Source organism: Maniola hyperantus, chromosome 4 (genome assembly GCF_902806685.2).
Source record: "Maniola hyperantus chromosome 4, iAphHyp1.2, whole genome shotgun sequence".
Lineage (NCBI taxonomy): Eukaryota > Metazoa > Arthropoda > Insecta > Lepidoptera > Nymphalidae > Maniola > Maniola hyperantus.
The window spans coordinates 9441227-9454251 of NC_048539.1; the positions used below are offsets into that span (position 1 = coordinate 9441227).

Here is a 13025-nt window from a genome sequence, read left to right on the forward strand (position 1 = left end):
GAAAACTCGAACTTCAAACGGCTAAACGTATTTTCTTGGATTAACTATTTATAGCTAAGAACACTCGATCAAGCCACTATTCAAACACAAAAACTAAATCTAAGTCGGTTCATTTGTTTAGGAGCTACGATGACACAGGCAGATACACAAACACACAGATACACAAGTCGAACATATAACAACCCTCTTTTTGGGTCGGGGGTTAAAAATTGGTTTTAACGGATGGTCTGTGAAAGATATAACAATCACATAGCCAAGCAAACAAAAAAATAAACCGATAGACATACCTACGCTTATAATAAATATTAAGAACTATGGATAATAATGAGACAGTCCGTTATTAATAACAAGTGGGATGAAAAGCAATAATATGGTGCTGGTTCAATAATTTTGCCACACTATCCAAAAATTCATAGGTAGGTAGCCCGGTAGGTACTCAAAGAAAAATGCTGGTTTTGGTTGGTTCACTTACATAGTGATCAGTGTAGGTACTTATGCCAAATAAGTCGTATTTACCACGGTAAAAGAAAGAGCTAAAAAATTCCCATCGACTAGGTACATAAGGTCAACGAAGTGTACATAGGAAATGTGATGAGTCGTAAACTTGTTATAGCGTCTAGCTTTAAAAGGCCTGTTTCCAGGGGGTCCTTTGCAAATACCCGTGCCTACAGCTCTGCTACAGCTCTATAATTATGTATAATAGCGACGACAAGGGGGGGTTGCAGAAGTGGGGTGACGGTGTTTTGCGCATGCTCCATTCAGACGACGAAATGGGGCGACCCTCGGTAACTTCAGTGTACAGCTGAGAGACCCAAAGTGACTCGTCACACTCATATAATCTCGATTTTTGAGTCTCAGGACCATAAAACCCTACATTTTCAAAAAGTAAGTATTTTTTCTTGCAATAATTACAAATGATTTTTATTTCCTGAATCCTTTAAACCAAAAATGCCTTCATATTGACGTAGTTTTGTTATGTTTCGGCTTTTAAAATTGAGAGTTAACGAGGCATTATAATTAGGTAAGAGAGAGCACATAGGGCGCCTATGGTATTTAAAGCATTAAAGGCAGCGTAAGATTTAATTAAAAAATATAACTTATATACATAGGTAAGTATTCTAACGAATTGCTTTCAATATAATACGACCGAATATTTGTTTAAGCGCGAAAATTTCATTGAATGGCGTCAGCAAATCGATATCGCAACCATGTGGTCTCTTGAAACTTAAATTTCTTCAGCGTGTGCCTCTTACAATAATTTTATTAGGTACACCCAATTCACAATATACAAATTGACTAAAGACTTCTAAAGAAAAATGCTGTGAAACCATTTTTCGTGACATAAAAGATAGAGATTTCTTAGTAAAAGTATTAAAACGAATAGAAGTACTTAGGTAATTGTATGTAGATAATTATTATCATAGCGAGTAATTATTGACAGAATATTCAGTAAACATTTTTGTTTCAGAAATGAAGCCAAATTTACTAAAACTGCACCAACTCCAAAAACTGCGTTTTAAACATCTTACGTTGTGACGCACAATTTTGTAATTTCAACCAATATTGTTACTTCTAATTTGGATAGGTACCATAATTCATAATTTATAAAATATTTGTTAAGGATCTAAGTTTATAACATCTTGTATGTTAAAGTAAAACTACCACTAGTGTACCAACTAATTATATTATTACGACTATATTTTTGTACGGAACGATGATGATAGTTTTATTGAATTGATGAAAAAGGAATTTGTTACTGTCGTGGTTAGTCAATGTTTATTAAAAGCGAAGCTTACTAGTTGTTATCTGTAATATGTATTAAATTGCATAAAAATTAATTAGGTGCTAAAAAAATAAGTTAAGTAGTACCTACCACTTGCCTATCATAAGTAGCCAATGCCGGTGATTAAACTACAGTTAAATTAGGAAGAAGAGATGGAACCATATTCAGACGATTTGCTCTGGTTGGTGATATGTGGTTTCGTGGTTGCATTTATTCTGGCGTTTGGGATCGGCGCTAATGACGTAGCAAATTCATTCGGAACAAGCGTTGGGTCAAAAGTCCTCACACTCACACAAGCATGCATACTTGCAACAATTTTCGAAATCGCCGGAGCGGTCTTGATCGGTAAGTTTAGTACTATTTCTTTGATTATATTCACTGCAAATAGGTTGAAACTAAACGTTTTAAAAAAGGCTTTCTTTTCTCGGTTAGTAGGGCCGTTGGCAGTAGGTATGAATTAGTAAAATATTTGGAGGGTACATTAAACCTTTGACGGTTAAATTTCAAAATATTTTTAATAGGTACCTACCTATAGTACACGACAAGTGACGGCGCGCGCTAACCCGGTGGGGATAGCGCGGGTAACGTGTGATGTGACGTGCGGGAGTCAAAATAACCCGAACTCACTGATTTTTAAAAAATAAAATATTTATTTGCAATTTAAATTTAAATTACAATAGGTATTCTTAATCATTAGTTAACTCTATGAGTAATAAGTTGAGAAGCGCCACTGATCTTGGTGGCTCGCCGTTTTATACTGAATGAAAAAGTAATTCCCTTTGTGCTGATGAGTACTTGCTACCTTGTTCCTCGAAGTCCGCGGTGTTATCGATAATGCCATTGTACTTTTGTTTTCATTATTGGTTTTCGTGGAGCCGGGATGTTGACAATTTTTAATGTCCTCATTGTTTGGAAGCACTTGACTCGGGTGTGCGGGGCGTCCCCCCGCCTCGTACCCTGATTGCCATCTCGAGCTGTCGCGTACTATAGGTAGGTATCTACTATCTAGTCTAGTTTAAATCATAATATAATCTCTCTAAAATACTTTCAATTTGATTATTTGATAAGCTTAGCCTCATTTTGGACTAAACGAAAAATATTGAATAGGTAGGTACATATTTTGTACTTACACTTAAGTTTATCATACTTATTGTTGTTGGTTAGGTTACAAGGTATCCGATACGATGCGCAAGGGCATACTTGACGTGTCACTATACGACGACGGAGGTGAACGACTGCTGGCTGCCGGTTGCCTGGCAGCTCTGATCGCCGGAGCCGCCTGGCTGATCCTCGCCACGGCTCTCAGGCTCCCAGTGTCAGGGACTCATTCGGTGGTTGGCGCTACTGTTGGATTCACACTGACTGCAAAAGGCCCAGTTGGCGTTCGTTGGTCTACACTAGGGGCGATTGGTGAGAATGAAAATTAATATTTTAGAGCAGACTGACTACCCTCTAATTAGTATAACATTCCTACTAAAAGTTTATACCAAGGAAATATTATTTACCTACATGCATACATGCATACATGCATATAGAGACTCTTAATGAAATATAACCACGTTATCTGCGCCACTCGTAGCAACTTTTACTATTTGATGACAAAATTAGCATGAACGCGATCTCTGCCTGCTTGTGATAATAGTCGTGTAAAGCCCTAACTTGAGTGTCAGCTTCAACACGGCTTCTTATAAGTAGTTCGTAAGGTTAGCAGCTATCCTGACCAGTCGTACTGGCTAGCGGTACGACTTTGCCAAAGGGGGTACTGTAGGATAAGCAATGGCGAGGTCTAATTAGTTGGAGCGCACTTGACTAAAAGATGCCTAATTCAGTCTTGCCTTGAAGCTACAGTTCTACGTGGCAGGAAATACGGACGCCGAAAGGGCGATGTTCCAAACCTTAACGGTTCGTATTGCGAATAGATTGGATGTCGATCACGTTCACGGTTTCTCGTGTTCTGTGGTCAGTGGAGAGTGGAGAGTGGTCTACCACTCTACCACAGATGACAGAAAAGTTCTTCTTCCCGTTGGAGAAAAGACAAGATTGTACTTTCACAGCACACTCCAAAACATAGTCGATTCAAATTTAAAAAAAAAATCCGTAAGAACCTTCCTTGTACTTCAAGAACCATTATAAAAAGAGAAATAGCGAAATCGGTTCAGCGGTTCTCGAGATTTGCGATGAGCAACACATTTAGTGATTCGTTTTTATATTATAGAAGATAACCCAAGACTATATCCTAAGCTCCGTTTTATTTGCTTTCAGTTTTATCATGGTTTATATCGCCTGCTCTCAGCGGTACGGTGTCAGCACTGCTGTACTGGTTGGTCCGTCGATTCATCCTGCGCGCAACTCAGCCGTTGACTGCAGGGTTGAAAGTCCTACCTTTGTTCTACGGCGCCACTATTGCTGTTAATGTGCTAAGTGTGGTCCTCGATGGCCCAAAATGTAAGTATTATACCTATCTACTTACTATCTAATAATAATAATGTATGATACTTTCGTTGATATTAGATAAGTCAGCGTGGATGTTTACTGTTGGGTGAGATCTTTAGAGCGCACTCTGCCTTTGCTTAGAATTAAAACAGGTAAAACGAGACAAGTGTCTCGTTACATAAATCTAAATCTAAATATATAAAAGGAAAAGGTGACTGACTGACTGACTGATCTATCAACGCACAGCTCAAACTACTGGACGGATCAGGCATTTGAACAAACTCGTTTTTCCTTTGCAGTGTTGGCAATGGACAATATACCACTATGGATGGCTTTGTCAGGGTCCCTGGCTTTGGGTGTATTCGCAGCGATTTGCGTGCGTACCTTCCTCGTGCCCTATTATCAACGTCGCTTTGTGGCACCGCCTGTTAACTTTACCCTCGGATTATCTAACGGTGAGTGTTTACTCATAGCACACAAAAATCTCTTTTTTTACACGACTGCGCTACGCGAAATATATTTTTTTGTTCCTTTGCGGTGCTCTCTAGAGCTAAAAGACTAACTAAATGCGTGAACCGATTTTAATGATTCTTAGGTATACCAAACGATTTGTCCTAATTTCAATTGTGATGACGTGTAGGTGAGGAATTCCATCCATAGAATTGATTTTCTAAATAAAAGTAATGATTTGTGCGTATTTTAATAATCCTGTTTATATTTTTTATGATAGTGTGACTTATGATAGTGTGACTTATAGTAGTGTTTTATGGTAGTGAACATACATATCACAAATTTCGTCACTGGCAGTAAGCGAAACCGTGGTCTAGCGGTCAAGGCATCGGGCGCGAATCCAGAAGACGCAGGTTAGAGTCCTGCCGGTTCCGCAATTTTTGATATGTATTTAAAAATTATGTTGCCTATTTGGTAATCGATGGTCATGGCTGCTATTAGACGCCATTAAATCATGACGTAAGAATCATCTTTCCATATTTTAAGTTGAACGTATAAGTAGCTATATTGCTAAATAACGACAAATTATAATTGAACCTCCAAGTGTTCTATCAAGATCACAAGTCTCACTGAATTTTATACTCCGCAACAGGTTGTGATGGCAATCGAGGTATGAGGCGAGGGGATGTCACCCGCGCTCGCCCGCACCGGGTTAGCGTGGCAGCTGCGCGGGTGTGCGGTGCGTTCCCTCCCCGATTGCCATCTCGATCTGTCGCGTACTATATATATCAAAATGTTTTATTTTAGAAACGACCCCAGCTAATACACCCACACATACAAAAACCAGTGTACCTCAACGGCCAACTTCGTTACTATCCGAGGACGGCAAACTCCTCGAAGCTATAGAAGAGAGTGCAGAAATGGTTACCCTAAGCGATGCAGACAAATGTTCTGCCGGCGTCAGAGAGATTAATGCTAGAAACCGAGCTCTACTGGCCACGATGGACGACTGCAGTATCCTTTCCCGAAGCTTAAGCCCACCAAACAAATCACGTTTACAGTTAATTGATGCAGACCCCCAAATAAATACTCTTAAATACATAGACGAGACGTTAAGCTGCTGTAAGAGTTTAGATTCGGCTCAGCTGGTGGGAATGGGTGAAAGTTATGATTCGAAGAATGGGTTTCTGGGAGATTCGTGTGACACGATCGCACGCGGTGAGCTTGGGCGACTATCGGCGATGAGAATGCCTCCCATGGCAGTGGAATTTGACACTCCACCGCCTAGATCTGATAAGGTAAGTGCGCGTCCAGTTACAGACCCTGGGGAGTGACATAAGGCTACTTTTTATCCTGGAAAAAGAAAGAGTTAAAAAAAAAATCCACACGGACACCGCCAAATTTTCAGCAAACCTAATGACCTTACTGTAAGTCATAAGACTTTCAGTCAGTCCTACTGATGTTTGCAAGCTATAATCTGGCAAATAAGTGATTGATGATGACTCGTCAGTCATCAACAACTTATCGCCAGGCCACTACTGAGCACAGGTCTCCAGAATGAGAAGGTTTTAGGCCATATAGCTCACCACGCTAGACAAGTATGGATTGGCAGACTTTACACACCTTTGAGAATATTACCCTCTTGTATAGTACCCTCAGGCATGCAAATTACCTCACGGCGACTATGCCCATAATAATATCATGTTCATTAAAATTCGACTTAAATTATTTCAGGGTCCTGAAGGTGGCAGCGCGTGGAGTATAGAGTGCGAGATACGGAACACACGGTTGGCGGCGATCACACCCAACTCCAGCGCTGCGCCACTGCTTCGCGGCAGCAGCCCAGCACCGCCGGTGGCACCACCGCCTCCGCCGGCGGACACGCTGCGACTGTTCTCCTTCCTACAGGTTCTCACTGCTACCTTCGGGGCATTCGCTCATGGAGGCAACGATGTCAGGTGAGATAATCCTGATATAATATACAGTGTGTTTTTTTGTAACTGGGACAGTATGGGAAAATCAAAAACCACAGGAGATACATTTGCTTTAATTTGACCAACTTCTGTTGTCCCCTGTCAGTTCACGTCACATTGGGAGACGCGAGGCTGCACGGCCTGTGCATGCTGAGTGTTCTCAGGAAAAGAGTAGGTAGAGGACACTAAAATTGACACTGCTGCCGGCGGGCGCCCATGTACACAATTGTTATTCTGTGAAAATGTCTTTATAAACTCCAAAATTGGGCATTTCAATTATCAAAACAAATCTGTTATTATTATTCTTTTCTGTTATTATTTTCCCTAAAATTACTGAATTTCCTGAAAGTGTTGGACGATAGTGGTATTAATTAAGTATATCAAAATTTGAATCTATTGGCCTCGAACTTAACTTTGATAAATGCGAAATATACCTATGTTATACCAAATTCGTTTTCGGCTGATTCTAAATTAGATATTTAAGAGCAATTCAATTTGTCTTCTGGCATTAACTAGGCTCCTGTACTAGAAGCACCATTTCCTCAGTTTGTTGAAAATACTATTTCAAAATTTAGTAATAACTCCCACTCGTCTCGTCTCTTTGAAATTAATCCACATATGGCTCTTACTAATTTTTAAATAATATAATTTTTAAAAACTTAAATAAGTAGTTTTATTAGAGAAAAAAAAATTAAGGAAAATATCAATATATCCTTGTCACTAAGGAAAAACTCAGAATGTAAAGAACGACGATTTGACGACCTCCCTGCAGCAGTGATAAGCATTGTGGTCCCGGGTTCGATTACTGGCATGGGTTTGGAATTTCATAATTTCTTTTATTCCGTCTGGTCTGGTGGGAGCACAGATTAGAGACTTCTTTTATCTATGGGTGGGAGGCTTCGGCCGTGGCTGGTTCCATGCAAAAAATCACGTCAATCCGTTGCTCTGTTGCGATTTGATTGAAGGACAAACTAACAAACAAACACATTTTCGCATTTATAATTAAGGGGTAGTGATTTCATTTATTTATTTAGTTTTTTAGTCTTTTGATGCCTGTTTTTCGAAAATAATTTTTATCATCAGTGTATTTATATATCCTTTCGCATATTAAATATTACCGTCTCTAATTTCAGTAACGCCATAGGTCCGCTAGTAGCCCTCTGGTTGCTATACTCGGAGGGTGGAGCGCACGCGAGAGCGGAGACCCCACTGGCGATACTGGTGTTTGGTGGGGTCGGCATCGCATTGGGCCTGTGGTTGTGGGGACGGCGCGTGATTCAAACTGTGGGCGAGGACCTTACCAGCATCACGCCTGACACGTAAGAATACCACTCTCTCCATTCCTAATTATACTTTACTAGCTTATGCTCGCGACTTCATCCGCGTGGACTACACAAATTTCAAACCCCTATTTCACCCCCTTAGCCTTTCAGCCCGATCCGTCCAGTAGTTTGAGCTGTGCGTTGATAGATCATTCAGTCAGTCAGTCACCTTTTTCTTTTATATATTTAGAAATTAAAGCGTTTTACCGACACTTTAAAAAAATCTCAAATTGTTTTTTAAATACAATACAGTCCGCGGCAAGAACTTAGTGTAGCGCTCTCTCTCTGTTACGTAATCCCATAGAAATGATAGAGGCAAAAATCTCAGTGGTCATTAACCATTTTCAGGCACCAACAAATTACGAACATGTTTTCGTAAAACATTCGAAATTCAATTTAAAAACATACTTAGTTCCGTTTGTGATTGGTTGTTGACTCAAAATCTTTAGTCTCTATCATTTGTATGCGATTACGTAACAGAGAGAGCGCTCTACTTTCCGCGGGTAGGGTAAAAGTGCCTGTATTGTATTGAAAAACAAGAGAAAACTGTAGGTAACACTACAAAGAAAATATTCGACCGTCCCCATCTACGAAGTAGATCCGCTACAAAATTTGGCGTCCAACGTGGGGCCGCTGGTTACAACCGGGCGGCGGACAATTCAGGCAAATCGAACACCTCAGGCCCAAGAGTTTGCGTGACAAAATCAGGGCAAGCATCAACATTGCGTATGAATACCTCACTAGTCAGATGCAAGCTGTTATGCCTTGGAAGCTGTTCTGAACCAGGGGGACGATGAAGCTTAACATTCAACAGCAGGGACAAATGGCGAATCGAACTCTTTCTCCAGTTTCCTGGTCGGGACGCCTTAGGAAACAGGGGGAGACTGTAATGCGTGTTGCAGACCAAGAGCTAAGCTAAGTTAGTTTAGCTTAGCTTGCACAGCTGACGCAGTTTTTCATACTTGTGTGCAGCGTTGCAGACTGCAAACTATGATATCTATTATATAACTATGATTAAGACAAGCTATGTGAGATGACTAAAATATGCAAAACTAAGTTGCTACATGTGCTAAGCTAAGCCCCTCCCGCCTACCTTGGCACCACTTCGCACTTCTCGCCAGTGTTGGCCTGAGCTTTCACTTAGGTTTAGTGTGCACGGGATATATTTTTAGTTTAGCTCAGCAGCTTAATATAGCTCATCTGACTAAGTTTAGCTTTAACACAGCTTAGAATAGAATAGAATAGAATATATTTTATTCAAGTAAACTTTTACAAAGTCAAAGTCAAATGATTTATTCAAAATAGGTAATAAATTACTCTTTTTGATGGTCAGATGTTGGATTTCTAAGATATAGTGGTGATAATTATTACGCAAACTTAAAACTAAAGCTACAAGTGCTTTTGATTCGTCGGGTAGTTTAATTTACCACAGGTTCGGAATGCCGTAGTTTACCGTGGCCTTAGTTTTCGGTCTGCAACCGGCTTAACATTACAAAGAAAATATACGACCGCGGCGGCGTCACCATCTACGAAGTAGATTCGTTACAAAACTAATTTTAAGTTTATCTTTACCAGCGGGTTTACTATCGAGCTGGGAGCAGCCCTGACGGTGCTGGTGGCAAGCAAGGCTGGTCTGCCCATTTCCACCACGCACTGCAAGGTGGGCTCCGTCGTCTGTGTTGGATACTTCTCCGAAAAATCTGTGGACTGGAGTTTGTTTAGGTAACAAGGATTTCCAGTGATTAAAATTTAAAACCTCAAATATAAGTAACTAGATGATGCCCTCGACTTCGTTCGCGTGGATTTAGGTTTTTAAAAATCGAAATGGGAACTCTTTAATTTTCCGGGATAGGATAAAAAGTTGCCTATGTCCTTTCCCTGGATGCAAGCTTTATACCTACCAAATTTCGCCCAAATCGAAGAACGACAGACAGACAGACACACTTTCGCATAAATAATATTAGTATAGACTAGCGACCTGCCCCGGCTTCGCACGGGTAGCCTATTACAATTTTTACAGGGACCTCTATTTTTATTGGAAATAAATATAGCCTTTGTCACTCAGGAATAATGTAGCTTTCTTCTGGTTGAAAAATTTCCAAACACGGTTCAGTAGTTCCAGAGATTACCCCCTACCAACAAAACAAACTGTACCTAGCTTTATAATATCAGTAATTAGTATAGATGATAAGACTAAACGGCGACGCGGTAAGCTCGCCCAGTAGGCACCTACGTGTAGAAATCGAAATTACTATTCTAATTTATAGTGGCTTCCAAACCAACTATTAAATAAATACTTAGTATAGTAATAGTAATTATGAAAAGTCAGTTTTTTGAAAATATTTTTTTTTCGGTTTAATAACTAGACCTCTTTGTATCTTATTTACTAACCCGGAATACCTTTACCTACTAGCTATAAAGTACCTATACTAAGTTTCAGCGTGAAGCGTGTGCAGATAGATAGACAGACAAAAATCTGTTTTGAGCTCCATGACAATAACAATGCTTCGAATCCAACTTTCAAAATATATACCTAAGTATTATAAAATTTAATGAACATTAATCGTCCACATAATATTTTTTAATACTAGCTGATGCCCGCGACTTCGTTCGCGTAGATTTAGGTTTTTAAAAATCCCGTGAAAACTCTTTTTTTAGTAGGTACTAGTACCTAGTAGCCTATGCCACTCTCCAGGTCTTTAATTATACCCAATATGCAAAAAATTACGTCTATCCGGTACTCCGTTGCGACGTGATTGAAGGACAAACCAACAAACCAACAAATCAAAAACAATAAACAAATAAACCAACATATCAACAAACAAACAAACACACTTTCGCATTTATAATATGGGTAGGGATTTCAAACACCCGAATTACCTAATATTTATTTGCCCCAGCGTTAAATACGACGAATACCTTATTATTGCACCCGGTCGCTACATAGGATAGAGCCGACCCTGTATCATAAGTACCTAGTACCTACATACGATAAGCCAATTCCATAGTGATAACAGTAACACAGGAATGTCGATTGTTGCAGGAACATAATATTCGCTTGGGCGGTAACGGTTCCGGCCGTGGCGGCCACGGCGGCGCTCGCCATGCTGGCTCTCGAAGCGTTCGTCGTTTGAATTGAACTTATCAACTGCTGCTTTGTACGAGTTTAATGGTTTAAATATGTATAATGATACATGTCGAATATCGAAATACCATAACGTCAAACCAGAGTTAACTGTCAAACTAAAATGAACTAAACAGCCGTATTTCAATAAAAAGAGGTTCATGGGTTCTTTTTGTAGTTAAACCGTAGATATAATATTATTTATGATGTAGGTACCTAGCTACGTAAAGGTATGTTCGCAATTTTCTCAAAAATACGAGTACCTACCTACATACTTACTTACCTACCTAATATTATGTTACATTCCGTTTAGAAGCTTAGCAATCAGAAAAAAAAGCTGTAAAATGAACGACTACAGAGAAGTATACTTAGTTACAATTTTAAAAAGAGTATTATGAACAAAATAATCCCTTAGAGTCCGTTCGTACTGTAAGCATTAGAAGTGCTACTAAATATTGTGTAGAACTATGGAGTGATCAAAAATAATCGAATGTGAAATTTTGGTTAGCCGTAAAATCCCGAAATAATAAAAAATGGGTACATAAACACAAAAACTTTATGAATTAAGTAAGTAAAAAAAGCTTGACTTGGTATCAATTTAGCAATCAATCATGGTAGGTACAATTGTAGCAATTTGGTAAATTAGATACATCTAATTAGTCATAAATAAATAAAAAATATAAAATCACAAATCTCCTCCTGATATTTTTCTAGTTCTTCACCGGTATATCAATTAATGTAAATAAGTACCTACCTACATGTTATTATTATATACTTTTTTAGAAACTTGGGTCCAGAATTTTTATAAATTATGTATTTTATATCTCTTGTCCATTTTCAAAATTGTATACATAACTTATTAATTTTATTGATATTAATATACCTACTTATTCGGTTTATTTACACCTGTTTAACAACTACGCTCAATTTTGTTAATAGAAACCCTAACCAAAAACTATGAAAACAAAAATCAATTCATAAATCTTAAAACTAATTATGATTACATCATTACCGTTTTATTTTAGCTATCGCTATTATAATATTTTGATGGTGCCTTGTTTTCGTATACCTACTGTCAAAAATGTTTTCACTAATTATTGTGCCTACCTATCTAATCTTGTGGTCATAGTACCTGCCCATTATTTTCAAATAGGTTTCTGCACACTTACCAAACAGCTGTTTATAATACTTAATATAGCAAGCATTTTAGAATTCCGTAGCCTCACTCGATTCATAATAATATTATGTTTAAAAAATGATAAAGTGAATGTAAAATGCCTGAATAAACTCTTAAATACAACTTAATAAGTTAAGAGTTAAGTCAATTTAACATCTAAAATGCCACTGATTATTATGTAATAAAACATTGTTAAATTAAATAAATAGATTCAAAAGCTGTTTTATTATCCACGACGGAACGAAAACTGTATTCCTACCTATGTATTTGTCGTTCAAGGTTGTGTTTGTTTGTTTTTGTATTAATGCGTTTATTTGTTATCAATTTAGTGAAAAACTTCTAAGTAGGCCGATTTTAATGCGGTTTTATGCATTGAATAATCATTAATATTGGAGGGGTACCTCCCCCCCACCAAACCAACCAATTCCTGAAAGGCCGGCAACGCATTGGCGGTTCCTCTGGTACTGCAAATATGCATGGTTCATCAGGTGACCCGCCTGCTCGTTTTCTCGCTATTTTGATTTTTAAAAAACGAATTTCTGGATGAACTGTGTAGAACAGGACAGTACCAAATGCTTTCTAGTTTTGAGTAAGTATATCATTTTCTGCAAAAAAAACTTATTAGGTACAGTGTTTTTCAATCTATTTGTAAATTTAAACGTAGTGATTATATACTCTTTGCTTATAGAAAGAACAAAAAGTCAAGATTGGTTGATATTTGGTTTGGGCTTTGTGGTTCCATAAGTTCCATAAAATATGACGG

The 13025-nt window shown here is 38.5% G+C and overlaps 1 protein-coding gene across 1 annotated transcript; it reads left to right on the plus strand.

The window, feature by feature from the left end:
• Positions 1 to 530: 530 nt before the first annotated feature.
• On the plus strand, positions 531 to 12465 carry NaPi-III (Na[+]-dependent inorganic phosphate cotransporter type III). Its single transcript, XM_034968161.2, has 10 exons — positions 531 to 885; positions 1469 to 2128; positions 2948 to 3193; positions 4046 to 4228; positions 4516 to 4671; positions 5474 to 5964; positions 6401 to 6624; positions 7773 to 7958; positions 9537 to 9683; positions 11005 to 12465. The coding sequence occupies exons 2-10, from the start codon at positions 1936 to 1938 to the stop codon at positions 11093 to 11095; spliced, it is 1917 nt and encodes a 638-aa protein (XP_034824052.1). The 5' UTR covers positions 531 to 885; positions 1469 to 1935; the 3' UTR covers positions 11096 to 12465.
• Positions 12466 to 13025: the final 560 nt, after the last annotated feature.